This window comes from Siphateles boraxobius, unplaced genomic scaffold, assembly GCF_051911475.1.
Source record: "Siphateles boraxobius isolate OS27281-9 unplaced genomic scaffold, OSU_SipBor_1 8, whole genome shotgun sequence".
Taxonomy (NCBI): domain Eukaryota; kingdom Metazoa; phylum Chordata; class Actinopteri; order Cypriniformes; family Leuciscidae; genus Siphateles; species Siphateles boraxobius.
In genome coordinates, this window is record NW_027509208.1 from 30,923,085 (window position 1) to 30,941,555 (window position 18,471).

General features: G+C 46.2%; 2 protein-coding genes across 2 annotated transcripts in view; one reads left to right on the forward strand and one right to left on the reverse strand.

The window, feature by feature from the left end:
- The window catches only part of mei4 (meiosis-specific, MEI4 homolog (S. cerevisiae)), an 82,532-nt gene that overhangs the window by 11,349 nt on the left and 52,712 nt on the right, over nt 1–18,471 (forward strand). The gene's annotated exons all lie outside the window — the stretch shown is intronic.
- On the reverse strand, nt 982–2,991 carry LOC143728980 (uncharacterized). The gene is made up of 3 exons (XM_077219961.1): nt 1,792–2,991; nt 1,065–1,220; nt 982–993 (listed from the first exon to the last, which is right to left on the reverse strand). The coding sequence occupies exons 1-3, from the start codon at nt 2,845–2,847 to the stop codon at nt 982–984; spliced, it is 1,224 nt and encodes a 407-aa protein (XP_077076076.1). The 5' UTR covers nt 2,848–2,991.

An 18,471-nucleotide genomic window follows, 5' to 3' on the forward strand; every position in this document is an offset into this window, starting at 1 on the left:
GGTGAAATATCGTACCGCCCTCCTGATCGGAATCTCCAAGAGAGAGCCGTCCAGAAGAGATATTAGGTCCGCAAACCATTCTCGGGCAGGCCAGAACGGGGCTACTAGAAGTAGGCTGACGAGCACAAGACTGTGCTGTTATGAATCCAGTGGGAAAATAGATCTCGTGTATTGTTTATTTATTCGTGTCGTGTGTGTATGTCTCTATGTGATAGAATTATTATTTGATGCAAATAATTCTAGCCAGCTCAGCCAAACTTTATCAGATGGCGGCTCAATTTGGCTTACGAAATTATTGGCTGGCGGCGGCTGAAATTCTAAATGGCGCAAATGGCGGCGCCTGGCGGCGGCTTCGGGGTCTATTCCAAGCAGATTTGTATGCATCCTAATACATGTCTGGAGAGCATATTTCAATAGAAATATCAAGACATTAATCCCCCAGGCCAACAGAACTCTAAACAACCTCCCCACTCCAAGCGCACACACTCACACTCCCCCCTAAACTCAAAAACATGTACGATCACTTGTCTACACCAGTACATAAGAACACCTCTGTAGGGCTCTGTCAATATAAATAGTGTGTCATGGGAGAAGTAAGAGGGAGTAACAGTTCAACACTACATGACAAACATACTGTGATAAATTTACCAGATATTCTTTGAAGAAGGTGTCTGGATCTTCATTGAGGTAGATGACGAGGCATCTCAGGATACACTCCCTCCTGGTGTTGATGTTGTCAGGCTGAAGCAGGGGTGAAAAATGAGACACAATTTAGCCAAATGTGGTTGTTATGGTGACACAGAGAAGGAGCAGGTTGTCTAATTAAGATCAGAGGGTCATTTCAGTCTAAACAGGATGCCTAACCCCTAAATGCCCCCAACAAGCAATGTTTTACATTGGTCTGTGAGTGGATGAACCAAATTTAAAAAAAACATAATATTTGGATAAAAGCACTATACTAGTAGGCCATTTATAAAGTGTTTAAATAAGGAACTATGGACAATAAAACCTTACAATAACCACCCCAATAAATGCAAAGGGATGTTAGATGCATTTCGACTAACCAAATCTGTGATAGACAGGACTTCCTTAATCCTCTGCCCCTTCACTCCTCCTTTGCTCTTGAAGATCTGCATCAGCTTGTTTGAGAAGTGGTCCAGCTGTGACATGAACTTTGACTGCAGTGGCTTGGTGGTGATCCTCATAAACTCTGCATTTACCTGAAAAATAAACAAAATGCAGCCATTAAAATGTGTTAATTACCACCATTGTGGCTCTATGGGGGAGCTTAATGTTTGATTTTACATAGTACAGTCTGCATGTGCGGGTGTGGTAGAAGAAGAAAACAAAACGAGCACCAGCAGCGCCGGTGTTGTGCCGAGTTGTGCATGGCTGTGTGCACTTTGCAGGAGGTTCCAATCTTTTATCACCATTGATGAACCACAAAGATTATTAAATCAGTTTTAAACAGAAGCCTAGTTAGAAAAGACCTGCATGTAATTGTCAGCAGGCATGCACAACTCAGCACAAGACTGGTGAATGGCAGGTGAGCAGAGAGAAAATGGTTAACAATAATCCTCAGTTCAGCTATAAAGGTACAGTGACTAGTGAATAGAGACTGCAGCTCCTCAAGATTATACACACACACGATTAGATGATCAATCGAGTATAGGCCAGATTTGACAATTCTGATTTGACTATGTAAACCTTTAGCACTAGTAAATACAATTGTGCAGAAAGTTATAATAGATAAGAAAAAATGTAAACTCATACATGTACACATTTACTTACTTCACTCTCCTGGAATAAGGCAGGCCATCTGTTTACAAAATCTTCTATCAGGGGCCTCTGCTCCACAATCTCTAGTCGTCTGTGGGAGAAGGTTTTTCCCATTTTTTCTTTTATCACCACTTCATTGTCACGCTTTTTCAGCTCTGACAATAAAGCAATTCTCTCGTTCTCCAAGCTTTCTGTGGTCTCGCCTTTTGGGTGCAGAGGAATATAGTTAACTTCAGCCTTTCTAGGCTTCTTAATGTTGGCTGCAGCTTTGCCTTGGCCCTCTCGTTTGTGTTTCAAAGAGTTCACACGGATTTCAGGATGTCCAAGTCGGCCAAGTTTCGTACGAAAGTTTTGCATTTTATACTTAAGCGACTGTTTCCATCCCCAAAATCCTGTCTTGGATCCCAGCTGCCCCAGACAAGGATGGGCCCTTGTCAAAGCTGCTGCTACCTCTTCACACTGATAGTCTTTTGGATACTTTGTGTATTTCATCATTTCTTGCGCAAGGCCATCAAGGATGACCCCTTTTAGCTTTGGGCCAGGGTTGAAGTATGTTCCATTGGTCTCAAACTCTGTGTTTTTCTGTTGTAGTTCAAATTCAGCTTCATAGGTGAATTTAGGGATTAGAAAAACCTTTGGCCAGGAGGCTAATCGTGAGGGCCGAGTTTCTGGGGATGAATGCGGTGTTGATGTGTACAGCGTATCGTCACTGCAGGATGAGGCTATTGACGAAACAGGGGTTTCAGGCTCTGAGCAAGTGGTAGCAGAGGTCTCACCAAAAGAGTCTACTGTGTACAAAGTGATGCAGGGCTCCACAGGTGACAAGATAGGATTACAGATTATTTTCAGTGTGCTTTTGTTTTGAATGTCAGACACTGAAGTTAGGTTCATGAACTCATTAAAATCAGAATCCATGTATTGCATCCGGAAATCCTCTTTCAATTGAAAGAATGTCTTTATTAGCACATGTAGTTCTTCCAGTGATGCCGGAATTCCATAAGGTAGGTGCAGTTTTCTAGAGTCAGACACGTCACCAAAAATGATCCGCAGGACAGCCGGACTTGCCATTTTGGAACACCTTTAATCTAGAGCAGAAAAAAGGGAGGAGGACAAGAAACAATAAATTAGTTATATTTGTGATTAAAAAAAAAAAAAAAGTAGTTTGAGATTATGTAAGTCTGGCATCAAGAGCTCATACTATTTTTGTTTAAAAATGACACGAACCTTTAACGATGATGAATCTTTTCAACATGACCATACGCAAACCCTGAACCATATATTCCACAAGGGGATAAGGGTCCACCAAGTCATCAAGTTCAATTAGGGCAACCTCTCTAGTGGGTGAGGCAGACAGCTCAAAACCCCCATAATGCTCCCTATACCAAGCGCATACATCTTTCACTAGAAAACACAACTTCTCCTTCAGAACGCAGAGCTGAATGATCTTATTAAATTTAGGTAGTCCATCTACAGATCCATGTACAATAAGCATCCCCTCACTGTAATGTATACCACTGCAAGACACATTTTTTGCTATATGAACTTCAGTCACATCTGGGTATCTCTGGTTCAGAGTAGACACTACTCCTTCACTAAGGACATCAACAGGCATGATTGAGACATCTGTGACCTCTAACAGTGATTTCTTGAGACTGGAGGAATGTGTGTGGTAGGCAAGCATGAACTGGTGTTTAATAGCTAGTGAACGAGTTATATTCTTAAAGCAATTCGTATGACGTGCGACCTGCTTGAAGAAGCTATGTTTAGCCTCAAATCTCATAGTCCACAAAGCAATTAGAGGTCCAAAGCAACGAATCATTTGTGGATAGTGCTCTAAATAGTGATGTTTTGGTAGGAGCTTGATGTCTGGAAAGAGTTCAATATAGCGGTGTCTGTGATCATAGATTCTGGCCTCAAGATATGCAACAGTTTCCTCTGTATGAACAGGAGCCACAACCAACTCAACTATGTCCTTAAGATCTATAATTACCTGCCATGCTGGCTCACCTTCTGGCAAAATGTGTCCAATCAATAAGGGAAGAAATCTGAGCAAGGCCCAATTTTCATGTGCATTGCCACCTATAGTGTTGCTAGTTTTGAATAAGCGTGATATTGGATGGGGGCGATTGGTTTTGTCCCCCCATTTGTACGGAAATGTCTGGATCAATTTGTTAAGGCCCTCAAGAGTGAAGTATTTTTTGGAAATCAACAAACTGATACAGCGTGCTAGTTCAACGGGAACAACACCCTCAAAGAGGTCGTGCACAATATCAGGAGGATAGCCAGTGCTTACATGAAAATTTGAAAGGTGGTCTGTTAAAACACACTGTTTTTTGACACCACAGCAAATAGTTGCATTTTCCTGAGCAGACTGGACATGAACATCATGGAGGTCTCTGGTTCTGAGTGTGAAAGCACCTGATTTGACATCTTTAGTCTGAAACTCTGATTTGTCTCCAGTACAAAACCTGCATATGGACCCACCAGAAAAACTCTCAACAAATCCACCTATTCCGTGGGCTCCAAGATTGTCAGCGCTTACACACTGAACAGTACCTTTAACAAACTGACCAAGCTGAGAAACAAAGACACCATGCTGTTCTAATGTACCCAAATCTTGCAAGAGAGGCTCTAAAACTTTTGTATAGCCATAGGCCTTCACATCATCTGATTAGCATAAAACAGCCAAATAGATTGAGTTTAGTTTTGAATGGGAACCTGGTGGCAAATTACCTAAAACCCAGTAGACACCACAGAGTTTGTGTTTCTTTCGAGATGTCCCAAGAGGGTTACAAATCTCAAAATCATCCACATACAGATTTACTGCTATTCTCAAACCTTCATCAGACAGAAACGGATTTTGTTTATAGTACTCACCATCTCTTATGGTTCTGTACTCTTTTTGACCAGATAATAGATGGTTTTGTTGAGTTTTAAGGTGTTCAAGGACAGCTTGATGAGAGAGCAAATTTTGCAAAGATTGTAATATAGGGATGTATTGAAATGTCCTATTCCTCTGGGCATCTAATATATACTCAATTGGCTCTAAAACACCAAAATGAGAGGTATAGTACTGTGCACGTTTATTCGCAGTAGCAAGAGGGCCATCCTTTGCAATAGCTATTCCCAAAGGATTGGATTTGCATAGAGCAGTTGAAACCTCATCCACTACTGACTCCTCAACTTGTAATTTATGACTCTGGAATACATCCGAAACAACAGATTTTATGACAGGCAAAGATGCTATACTTAAAATGTAGTGCAGTTCAGAAAGGACCTCATCAATAACCACCTTTGGAATGTGAACAATATTTTCTAATTTTAATAAAATGCAACCAATTTTCTCGTCAATAAAATTTGGCTGGAACAATTCTGCAGCATCACCACAACTTAATGTTTCATTTTCATTATCTGCATCCACAGACTCTGTAGGGTCATCTGCACAATTGATTGATTGACGTGACTGACTTGTATAGATGACATTGGCTTTAAAATCTTTCAATGAATGTTGGTTATGTTTCCTGTTTTTGTGTGTGTTGAATGTACTATAAACATTAGTTTTAAATGTGCATCCTACAAACATACAAGGAACCGTTTCATCATGCCTGAGATGTCCATTTATGTGTTGGAAAAAAGCTCTTTCAGTTGCTAGTTCTCTGCATGAGCACACATGACACTGAAATGTAGACCCTTCTACTGGGTTTGGACCTTGATGTTTTCCATGACTTTTGTATGTGTGATTTAATAGCTTACTCCATGTATTAAAGGTACAGGGGCAATCGGTGTATGGACATGGATAGCGATAACTGCCCCTTAAGTGCCCATGAACCTGCCTAAAATGTTGCAACAACAAATACCTGCTAGCTAATTGCAAACTGCATTCTTTGCACTGCCACATTCATAATCCTAAAAAGGAGAATAAAGACAATTAGCACATATCACATGACAATTATGCAAATCAGTTTGTGCTAGCATTGAGCAAGTAATGTTAGTCTTATACCTACCATCAATAGGAGGTTGCCACAAACTGCGTTTCAACTTGAACTGCAAAAGATGAGATACATATATTAGAGGTGTGAGCAATGGAGGAAATACTCAGGTGATGTATCCAAATAAAAGTAATTATTAATTATAGTCAAACACGTTAGTATAGGTGCTCTACTTCAACCTACAATATTAACCTATTAATATGAATGATTTTTAAGTTTTAACATGCAATACAGATACAGATTTAACTACTGTGACTTTAAAACAGTCTTCTTTTCAATAAATGATATATGCATTCTTTAGAACTTCTTGCATACATTATTCTTTCAAGCAGACATATTTATTTGTATGAATTAAATATAATTAATCCTTATTAAAGCTATTAACAAACAGTGAATGCTTTTCTCTTTTTCTTTTAATGCTTGATCAAAATTAAGGACACAGAGCGCATTAGGTTTATTACCCACTGTCACTTTAAGACATCGGATCATGTCCAATGACATGTGGATCCAATTGACCCTTCGCTAAGCCACGCCCGAAAACCGCCACTGGCCAATCGTGTCTTAGCAACCGTAACTAGGCGCGGGAGGTCTGGCAAGCTTTCGAGCGAGGGACACATGCCAAAGCGTTGTGCGTATGGATTGTGCAAATCTGATACCCGGTATCCTAAAAGTTTGGACGGGGGAGTGGATTTTTTTTCCTTCCCGAAAATCTAAAATCCAAGGGGAGAAATGACGGGCGTGGATCAAGCAGTGTGTGAGACTCCATTCACATCTAAATGTCGACAGGATTAACAAAAACACCTATTGCTTGGAAGTTGGAGATAATTACGGTTCTTTGTTCATAATGCACGTTTTAACGTAAAATAAGACGATTAAAGACAAGACGGAGGCTCACTGACATACTTTAAAATATATTTCAGCATTTTGTTAATCGACGGCCTACTAAGTTACCCCTGACTGAGTCACTTTAACCCAATCCGATCGCGGCTCTCCCGATGTTAGTGTTATTCCACAAGATTTATGGATAAACTGTTTGATTTATAATTATTATATTAGTTTCACATTTCACTTACCCTGCTGTGCACGAGCATAGCTGTTCCTCAATTTGTGTGTTTCCCATTTGAATGGTCAGCGTATGAGGCGGCGGCTGCTGCGACTATAGGCTTTAGCTTCAATTTTTATTAAATTATTCTCTAATCTGTTGCATATTATGTCGTGGATATATCCCTCGAATGCATACTGCAGTCCCTTTTGTCTTGCTCTCTCAGATATTTCACATGTTCGCCAAAAATTACTAATTATCTCATTGGGAATGTCTGACACCGGTGCATACACACTGTAATAGACGAGCTAGACGCGAAAGCTTGACAGGCGTAGCAACAGTAACTAAGGAGGGCGGGGCTTAGCGAAGGGTCAATTGCACTGATGGACATCCAATACACTCACAACTGTTTAAGACATAACCAACATTGTTTACGTGAATACTCTCCAAAAAGGACATTTAGACATAATGTTGTGTGTATTTGTCCATTCAGACACGAAATAGAGCTCAGTTTAGGACTCGCGCGCTGTAACGTTAGGTGTCTATGTGCATGGCTGCACGCTTCGGGTCGGGTGTGTGCGCACAGAAAATCGTACCGAATAGAGCTCTTTTTTGCGTCGTCACTCTTATTCAGATCTATATGTCTGCTCTACTCATTCTCCCAGACTTTTACATTTTTTTAACGTTTTATGAGACCGCTGAGTAGATCAGCACGTAAACGTTACAGTACAAATGTGCGCATCTACCACAAACGCAGGACATCAGTTCTGACTGGATTGCTTCCCAAATAGTCACTATTTAACATTTTCGTCTAGTTTTTATTAGTTGATATAGTTCCTAGTCATAGTTTTTGTCATTCAAAACTAGGTTTTATTTAGTTATCGTCTCGTTTTCGTCTGTGAAAAAAATGTCGTTGCGAAAATAATGACAAATAACACTGGCCGCCATTAATGACACACGGCAGAAAAAAAAGCAGCTAAGTTACCGAGTGTGTAGCCCGGTCTCGGCAGGCCGCCATAAGTAGTCCACCTACTACAGCCTAATGCATAAATACCGAACGAGCCATAACGTTAGATATTTAAACTAACGTTAACGTTGTGGTATTGACCATTCGGTCCTTGGCTGCTAACGCTTGTCGCCGCCATTTTGGACATACACGCAACAGAAATTCGGCATCTCTTCTTTACGTTTATTTGTCTACAGGCCAGTTTTGCCCGGTCCAAAATTGCGGCGACGAAGAGCAACACATAAGTTAACCAAAGCAGTCAACGTGACCAACGTTAAAAGTACAAAAGTAGCACTAAGTTAGATAACCACCATAAGTTAACGTTAGCCAGCCAACTCCCTTCAACTTTGAAGAGTGAAATTAGGCTCGCTTAACTGTTGCACACATTTCGGTCAATATTACTGTATTAACGATATTTGACAGCAAGACTTTCTAATCAACTACAACATATGAATACTTACCAAGTACTGGATATTCGCCTTTTATGTAGTCTCGTCCACCAAACGTTGCCTTGACGTTGCACCCAGAGGATGGAGAGATGGGCGAAAAGAGCGCGCTGTCCCGCACATGCGCAAAGGGCGGTCCCGTATGACACTTTTTTTTGCCGATCCAACGTAAATCAATCTCATAGGTGGAGCTATTAATAAATTTTTAGTTAAACCACTTAAATATATATACATATGATCTTAAATAGATATATTTAATTAAAGCAAATTATATTTAAATGTGTCACCTTTAAGAAGGGCTTGAATCATTTTTTTGAGTGTACTGCCAACCCAGAGGGGGGGACTTAGAGAATACACATATGACCCGAAGGAGACATATGGAGAACCCTGGGGTGTCCAGCCGCAGGTGGAATATTTCAACCCCAGGGGTGGCAAGGTGGCTTGCCAAGGGAAAGACACATGCTCAAGAGGCTTACAGTGGAAATACACATGTGGGGGTCGCTCAGAGGAGGGACCTTGCACACGGGAGGCACCTAGCCGACGCGCAGGCAATAGACACTGGCGCCGACATCAGGAGTGCTGGAGGAGCTCTGGGCTTTCGGGGAAGCTCACCTGAGGAGAATATCGCACGTATCCAGTCCGTGGAGTGGAATGGCGAGCAAGCGAAGACACCTGAGCGGGTCCGGTACTAGCTGGTTGAAGCGAGTACACGAGAGGACACTGGCTCCACTCGGAGATTATAGATTCTGGCGAATGTGTTAGGTGTCGCCCAGCCTGCAGCTCTGCAGATGTCTGTTAGCGAGGCGCCATGCGCTAGAGCCCAAGAGGATGCCACACTCCGGGTGGAGTGGGCAGTCACACCAAGGGGGCACGGTCGACCTTGCTGCTGGTATGCCAAAGCAATGGCGTCCACTATCCAGTGAGACAACCTTTGCTTTGAGAGAGCCTTTCCCTTCAGCTTCCCACCATAACAGACAAAGAGCTGGTCTGAGGTCCTGAAACACTGCGTCCTGTCTACATAGGCGCGGAGAGCGCGTACTGGACAGAGCAGTGCAAGGCTGGGTCTGCCTCCTCCAGGGGCAGCGCTTGCAGGTTCACCACCTGGTCCCGAAGGGAGTGGTAGGAACCTTGGGCACGTATCCAGGCCGGGGTCTCAGGATCACGTGAGAGTAAGCCGGCCCGAACTCCAGGCACGCTTCGTCAACGGAGAATGCGTGCAGGTGCCCTACCCTCTTGATGGAGGCCAGTGCAACCAGGAGCGCTGTCTTCATAAACAGGAATTTAAGCTCAACTGATTGCAGGGGCTCAAATGGAGCACTCTTCAGGGCAGTTAGAACCACTGAGAGGTCCGAAGAGGGAACGAGAGGAGGGCGAGGCGTATTTAGTCTCCTCGGTCCTCTCAGGAACCTGATAACCAGGTCGTGCTTCCCCACCGACTTACCTTCGATGAGGTCATGGTGTGCGGCAATAGCGGCAATGTAGACCTTCAGGGTGGAGGGAGACAGCCTTCGCTCCAGCCCCTGTTGAAGTAAGGAAAGCACAACGCTGATCGAGCATCTCCGGGGGTCTTCTCGGTGAGAAGAGCACCAGCTGACGAAGAGGTTCCACTTCAACGCATAGACGTGTCACGTGGACGACGCCCTAGCGGAAGTGATGGTAGCCACCACCGCTGGTGGTAGGGTACTCAAACCTGCCTCGTCCCATCGAGGAGCCACACGTGGAGGTTCCAGAGATCGGGACGAGGGTGCCATAGGTGGCCCCGTCCCTGAGGAAGAAGGTTCTTCCTCAGAGGAATCGGCCAGGGAGGTGCTGTCGCGAGGAGTACTAGTTCGGAGAACCAGGTCCGGGTGGGCCAGTACGGCGCGACCAGAATGACCTGCTCCTCGTCCTCCCTGACCTTGCGCAAGGTCTGCGCAAGAAGGCTCACTGGGGGAAACGCATACTTGCGGCCCTGCGGCCAGCTGTGCGCCAGAGCATCCATGCCGAGCGTGCCCTCAGTCAGGGAATAAAACTGGGCGCAATGGGTCGAGTCGTGGGAGGCAAACAGATCTATCTGTGCGTCCCCGAACTGGTCCCACATCAGCTGGAACGACTGGGGATGGAGTCGCCATTCTCCTGGGAGTGTCTGAAGCCGTGAGAGCTCGTAGGCTGCACAGTTCAGGGCTCCGGGGATATAAATGGCATGAAGCGACCTCAGATGCTCCTGACTCCATATGGAGAGGTGGCGAGCGAGTTGCGACAAACGGCGGGAGCGTAGACCACCTTGATGGTTGATGTACGCTACAGTGGCGGTATTGTCTGAGCGGACTAGTACGTGTTGGTTCTTTAGCACGGCCCGGAAGCGGCGCAAAGCAAGACGTACGGCCAGCAACTCGAGGCAATTGACATGCCAGAGGCGACGGGGTCCTGTCCAGGAGCCCGCGGCAGCACGTCCATTGCACATGGGACCCCAGCCCGTGGAGGAGGCATCTGTCGTTACAACAACATGCCACGAAGCTCGTTCCAGGGGCACTCCGGCCCGTAGAAAACTGATGTTCGACCACGGGGTGAAGGTCTGACTGCAGGTCGGAGTAACTGTTACTCGGAGGGTGCCGTGTTGCCATGCCCACCTCGGGACTCGGTCGCGAAGCCAAAGCTGAAGCGGTCTCATATGAAGCAATCCGAGCGGCGTTGCCGCAGCTGCAGAAGCCATTAGCCCCAGGAGCCTCTGAAAAAGTTTCAGTGGAACCGCACTCTTGCCCTCAAACTGTCTCAGGCAAGTCAGCAGTGACTGCGCGCACGCCAGCTCGTAAGCTGCGCGGACATGGCGACCGAGTCGATATCCATACCGAGAAAAGAGATCCTCTGCACGGGGCAACGTTTGCTCTTCTCCCAGTTGACCCGAAGGCCCAGACGAGCTAGGTGCCGAAGCACTAGGTCCCTGTGTTCGCAACCTGAACTCGAGAGTGAGCTATGATCAGCCAGTCATCGATATAACTCAGGATGCAAGTCCAGGATTGGCCGTAACCCACCGGTTTTCTTGGGGACAATGAAGTAGGGGCTGTAGAAGCCGGACCTCATCTCGGCTGGAGGGACAGTCTCGATTGAACCCTTCGCCAGCAGGGTGGCAATCTCTGCTCTCCTGATGGGGGCATAGCCACCGACAAAAGTGGAGCGGACTCCCCAAGAGGGGAGGAGACCGTGCGAACTGAATCGCATAGCCGAGCCTGATGGTCCGCGCGACCCAGCGGGACAGACGGGGAAGCTCTAACCAGGCTCCCAGGAACTGAACCAGCGGGATCATGCGAACCACAGGCGTCCCCCCGGAGCGGCAGCGAAGCGGAGTAACTGCCCCAGACGTGGACGGCATAGCGGCCCGATGTTGGGGCACAGTTAGCAACCGCGCCCTGGCAGAGGGGTCAGGGGAAGACCAGGCTGGCCGTCCCGCGGGGGCCTGCTCTGCCAGGGGTCTGGCGACAGAGGGGGACAGGGTCGAAGCGGTCCGTGGACGGCACGCCATGTCAACCACCTCTGGGACAGAGGGGGACGAGGAGAGCACGGCTTGTGGGCGGCGCTCTGTGACGTCCGAGAACTCTGTGCTCAGAGACGGGAGAGTCAGCTCTTTAGAGAATAAGGATTCTTCCCCGGCCCTCCCCCGGGGAAAGGAGTGGTCCTGCTACCAACTCCTGGAAAGAACTGAGTCCCATCTCTGAGGAGCCCAACTCAAGAGCGCCGCTTAACCCGGCGTGTAGCGGGGTGCGGGGCTGGAGAGGACTGTGGCGTCCGGGGGGGCGCCCTCGGCAGTGGGCAGACCGAGGGATCTGAGCGGACGGCGGGGCCGTCGGGACAGAATCAACCTCAGTCTGCTCCATCGCCGAGGAGCCCGTCTCACGAGCGCCGCTTAACCCGGCGTGTAGCGGGGGGCGGGGGTGGAGAGGGCTGTGGCGTCCGCCCGCGGCCCCCAGAGCCGGCCCGTGAATGGGCGGGGTGGGAGCCGCGGGAGGGCGCCTTCGGCGGTGGGCAGACCGAGGGATCTGAGCGGACGGCGGGGCCGTCGGGACAGAATCAACCTCACTCTGCTCATGGGCGGCTGAGAGCTGTTGGGCAAGCCCTCAACCGCACCGCCGAAGAGGCCGACCTGGGATATGGGAATGTTGGACAGACGGGTCCGCGCGACATCCAGCACATCAGACAGGTTTAGCAACAGAATGGTGAGCATCACCTGACCCAGGGAGCGTACGGCCACTTTCGTCGCTCAGAGAGCAAGGTCAGTGGCGGCGCGCAGCTCAGTGAAGAGCCCTGGGTCAGTCCCGCCCTCGTGCAGGTCCATGAGCATCTGGGTCAGGTGGACCAGCAGAATGACCATGGCATGCAGTGAGGCGGCTGCCAGTCCCGTGGCGCTATAGGATCTCGCCACAAGCGTAGACGAAAAACTACAGGCCACGGGCGGGTGCTTAGGATTGCGCCGAGAAGAAGCACTCTGAGCACACATAGCATCGCAACAGAGCGTTCAGCCGGGGGGACCCCAGTGTACCCATGGCAGCGGCCCCATCGAGGGGAGGAAAGGCGGATGAGATCAGCGAGCGGTCCCGAGAAGACAAGGGGGTCTTCTTGGACTTCGAGATCTCATCATGCACGTCCGGGAAGAGAGGTATTGGGGTTTGCCGTGGACGAGGGTCGGCGGCCTTACCCAAAACCCATCGTCCCAGGAAAGCATGGTCGTCATCTCCGGATCAGACTCAGGCAAAGCCGTATGCACACCGGAAGGTGGCAGCTGTGACGAGCCCTCACTTCCAGAAGACTGAAACCCACCTACTGATGCTGCAACAGACATGGCACAATCCTCTGTAGCTTTAACTGAAACACGCGGGCCACCAGAGGGTAGACTCGCGGGAATCAGCAGTTCACTAGCGGTAGTGATCGACCGATGTATCGGTTTACCGATATTTTTCCCGATATTTAAGCATTTTCCCATAATCGGGAATCGGTTTTGTAATATCGGATTTTCCGATAAACGGCGCCATCTTGTGGCCGTTTTGAGAATTCCGCCATTGCAGCCCGCGTCTGAGGAGATCAGTCAATAACAACTCTGTGCACAGGTAAAGTATATGTTCTACTTGCTTTGCTTTAATTATTCAACTTTATTTAACATAACAGACATGCATGCAGAAATGAGATTTGAGACATAAATGCCTGATATAGTTTATTTATGCAGCTTGGTTCTAAAAAATTGAGACGAACTCATTGAGCCACGTAGCAATCCGTCAAGTCCTTCCCCAATAAAGACGTAACTTTACATGAATTAAATAAAACAGACATGAATGAGTGATAAAAGCGCTGAATTTAATTCTCTATCTGTTGTATTTGCTCACCATTAGTCTCGAAAAAAAAGTTCGTTCATATTGCTGAGCACTCACTGGGTTGATGATCAGGAATGCTCAAGCACGGCCACTGAATGAAACTTTTGACAAGATTATCTTGTTTAAACACCCTAGATTATATTATCATTTACTACATAGCAATTATTTCGCTAATACACATCTAAATATACCGCTTTGTGGAAATTAATTATTTATTATCTGCACTCGCGATCGCGGTTGAGTAACGTATAGCCTAATGTTATAGTTATGTGTAAATGCATAGATAAACAGCACTTTGTCATAAAGCATTTCATGATCTAGACCGACAAAAATATTAATAATAATTAATAACATACTAGTTGGAAAATGCAAAGATGTATATGCTGTTTTGTTTGTTACTTTCCTGATGTTATAGGCTATTCCAGCTAATATTATGCAGTGAATTAATATTACCCAGTGAATTATTCCTCACTCTTAGTTTAAACCTATTAAACGGCACATAAACCTTCTAAAACTGTTTAAAATGAATTACATTTCTGCAAAGGTGATATGACTCCCCTGTCAATTATTTTTTCCAAATGAAAACATTAGACTTTTAACATTTATTTTGCCTATTGTTAACATTGTTGCTGCTGATGCTTATAAATGATATGTATAATTTAGATATAAATTATATAATGTAATAATATAAATGTTTTTATTGTAATTTGATTAGTTTACCATTTATGAAAACAAATAAACATATCCAAATATGTTAGAATAGTTTTTGTGCTTTATTTTTTACCTCATCAAAGCTTTTATTTTTAAACAAAGACACTTAGTAACAGTGCACTTTATTTTTTAGACTCAGACCCCTCTATTTATTTGTGTATAAATATCAAGGTTTTTTTTTTGTATGCAAGGAGGGAGTGATTGTTATAAATAAAATGGTTTGTTCAGTTCATTTGTGTTGTAATAATTGTGCCAAAAACAGAAGTATAACAGTAAATAAATATCGGTTCTACAAATCGGTTATCGGGCACATACACATGCAAATAATCTGTATCGGTATCGGTTATAAAAAATCAATATCGGTCGATCACTAACTAGCGGGCACCGTCATTGAAGAGGGGGGCTGGGGTCACGGACACATAGTCGGCGCCTTGATCCAGACCGTAACCCTCAGGTCACCCTGGCCACCAGCCGAAGATCGGGGGGTGGATGAGGGGACTCTCACTCTTGCGAGTTCACCGAGTCTCGACCTATATATGACGCGATGATCACGTTCCCAGCGAGAACATGAGTCACCCACGAGCGCTGTTCAAGCATGATCAAAGCCCAAACACACTAGACAGCGCTCGTGCCCATCAGAGTCCGATACCAGTCCGCTGCAACCAGAAATGCACGGGCGAGCCGTCTTTAAAAAGACGTGCCGCGTGCGAGCTCTTTTATGAGAGGAGAAAAAAACTCTGCGATGTTGAAGCACACAGGGAGACACACACACACACACTGGCAGATCACTGCACAGATCAGCAGGCACTGTGAGCTCGCTGCAGATCGCCGTCACACCAACACCGGAGAGAGAAGCTCGTCTCGTAGAGCGAAGTCAGAGATGACTGTGGAGCGAAGAAATACTCTTGGCTCCGAAGCGAAAACATATCTGCCTGTTGCCGGCGTCCTCCTTTTATACCCACGAGGTAAGGCGGAGATACGCTATGCAAATTCCGCAGACCCATGGCATTTCTTTGCCATTGGCTCATTTTGTAATACTCGAAGTCGATAGGCGTTCTAAGCGAAACCCCATTCGTCGTCATCCGACGTAACTCGGAGTGACAACGAAAGGGAACTTGTGCATGCTTTCATCACCAGTAGGGTGGATTATTGTAATGGACTTCTCACTGGCCTTCCCAAAAAGACCATAAGACAGTTGCAGCTCATACAGAACACTGCTGCTAGGATTCTGAGCAGAACCAGAAAATATGAACACATCACACCAGTCCTCAGGTCTTTACACTGGCTGCCAGTTACATTTAGGATTGATTTTAAAGTATTATTACTGGTATATAAATCATTCAATGGCCTGGGACCTCAATACATTGCAGATATGCTCAGTGAATATAAACCCAATAGATCACTCAGATCATTAGGATCACATCGGCTAGAAATACCAAGGGTTCACTCTAAGCATGGCGAATCTGCTTTTAGCTACTATGCCAGCCGCAGCTGGAACCAGCTTCCAGAAGAGATCAGATGTGCTCCTACTGTAGTCACATTCAAATCCAGACTCAAAACACATCTGTTTAACTGTGCATTTACTGAATGAGCACTGTGCAACTGTTCGTCCGACTGTTTGCACTGTATTTTATTTTATGTTTTAATTATTCTGATTTCATTTGGTTATTTCTGTATTTTATCTTTTATTCTAAACTATTTTAATTATTCTGATTTCTTTTGATTATTTTAATTTCTTCTATGTAAAGCACTTTGAATTACCATTGTGTATCAAATGTGCTATATAAATAAACTTGCCTTGCCTTGCCTTTTTTACTGTGTGCAGAACCCACTGAGATATTTTTGGAAGGCTTTTCCACTCTGCCAGAAATACTACTAAGGGTACCAGTCTCTCGCGACTGGCCTCTGGTGTAACTTGAGCAGCAAACACAGCACCCTGTAACGGCGCACCGGCAGGGAACGACTGGCTTAACTGCTCTGAGACCCTCCTCAGAGGGGGCGAGCGTCCCTCGGGAAAGCGCTCGCTGGGACCGTCTGTCCCCCGGCATGAAGGCGGGGTTGGCAGAACGGGCCCCTGAGGGCTCCGAAGAAGAGCGGGCACCGTGTAATGCGGTGAACACCTCTCTCCCACGGCAGGGACCACCCTCAGCATCCTGACGCCAGTGGTGTCAGGACTTCCTCTTTGCCGAAGCCTTCTTAGCCATAATAACTTTCCTCAGATCAGTTTTGCCAGAAGACTTCGGCTGAGAGTGCCGCGTCTGGTCCCACTGTTTGGAAGGGGGAGCGCGAGACGTGACACTCTGCTTCTGTTGCGCCCTATGTGAGGAGCTGACTGACGGCCTGGACTGCTCCCGCCCAGCAGTACCGGGGACATGAATTTTAAGAGGCATACATTTCTGAAACGCTGACGACTGTTTCTTCTCTTCCTGAAATCTATCTATGACAGTATTTACAGAATCACCAAAAAGAACATGAGGAGAGAGCGGAGCGTCCAAAAGAAAAGCTTTGTCTTTTTCTTTCATACCAGAGAGATTTAGCCATAGATGCCTCTCTGCGGCCACCAGGGCTGCCATAGTACGGCCCATTAGCTTGGCCGACTCCTTGGTGGCGCGCAGAGATAAATCTGCAGCCTGACGCAGTTCGCGAACTACGTCAGTGCTGACCTCTTGAGTGTCACTCACATCCTTTAATAAGTCAGCCTGGTATGCCTGCAAGATGGACATCGTGTGCAGGCACGCCGAGGCTTGACCGGCCGCCGAATACGCCTTACCTACTAAAGCTGACGTACTTCTAAGAGGCTTAGAGGGTAAAAGTGGTGCTTTAAAAGAAGATGCAGCTTCAGCAGAAAGATGACTAGCAAGCGCCTCTTCTGCTTTGGGCATCGCCCCATAACCATGAGAGTTAGCCCCCACAATGTTTGAATAAGTGTAAGTTTGAGGGCTAAAAACACGATAAGAGACCGGCTTTTTCCACGATCTCGAAACCTCTGTGTGGAGATCAGGGAAGAAGGGCAAGCACCGGCGTGGAGGTTGAGAACGGGAAGGCAAAAATCTTTCATCTAATTTAGATTTTTCTCTAGACTCCTGCCTAACAGCTGGCCACTCGATGCTTAATTTAGAAACAGCACGAGTGAGCACCTCCATAAGCTCCTCACTTTCGGGAGAGCGAGATGATGAATGATCGACATCTCCCGCATCCAGACTAACAACATCCAGATCCTCAGAACTGGATAGTTGCAGTACTGGGGCCTCAGTTCGGGGGGAAGAAACCGCAGAGCGTGCTTCCGAACCCGAGACTGAGGCACTGGATCTAACAGGTAAGGGCTGAGATAGGGCAGAGCCCGTCTCAAGCCCCGCTGTTAGATCCATCTGCGATCCCCACGAATGACGTCGCCGCTCAGCCTCGGCATAAGCGGGACCCGATCCGCGGGGATCGCGAACCGAACCATTCTCCTCAAAGAGTGATCGGCGGGAGCGGAGCGTTCTAAGAGGCAAACGCTCGCAATGCTCACAATCAGCCCCCTCGAGAGCTGACTGGGCATGCTGCACTCCCAAACAAACAATACATAAGCTGTGTGTATCCCCGCTCGTTAAATAGGGCGAGCAGGGAGGAACACACTTCTTAAATTGTTGTTCGCTCGCCATTGTCTCTCAATATAATATATATAGAGGTCCTTCTCCAAAAATTAGCATATTGTGATAAAGTTAATTATTTTCCATAATGTAATGATAAAAATTAAACTTTCATATATTTTAGATTCATTGCACACCAACTGAAATATTTCAGGTCTTTTATTGTTTTAATACTGATGATTTTGGCATACAGCTCATGAAAACCCAAAATTCCTATCTCAAAAAATTAGCATATCATGAAAAGGGTCTCTAAACGAGCTATTAACCTAATCATCTGAATCAACTAATTAACTCTACCTGCAACACCTGCAAAAGATTCCTGAGGCTTTTAAAAACTCCCAGCCTGTTTCATTACTCAAAACCGCAATCATGGGTAAGACTGCCGACCTGACTGCTGTCCAGAAGGCCATCATTGACACCCTCAAGCAAGAGGGTAAGACACAGAAGAGAAATTTCTGAACAAATAGGCTGTTCCCCGAGTGCTGTATCAAGGCACCTCAGTGGGAAGTCTGTGGGAAGGAAAAAGT

Bases quoted from the DNA above. Each gene is read 5' to 3' on its own strand.
- LOC143728980 (XM_077219961.1), bottom strand. From the start codon at position 2,847: ATGGCAAGTCCGGCTGTCCTGCGGATCATTTTTGGTGACGTGTCTGAC. The intron at 1,221-1,791 runs GTAAGTAAATGT...TTTATTTTTCAG, and splicing joins CCTTATTCCAGGAGAGTGAA to GTAAATGCAGAGTTTATGAG.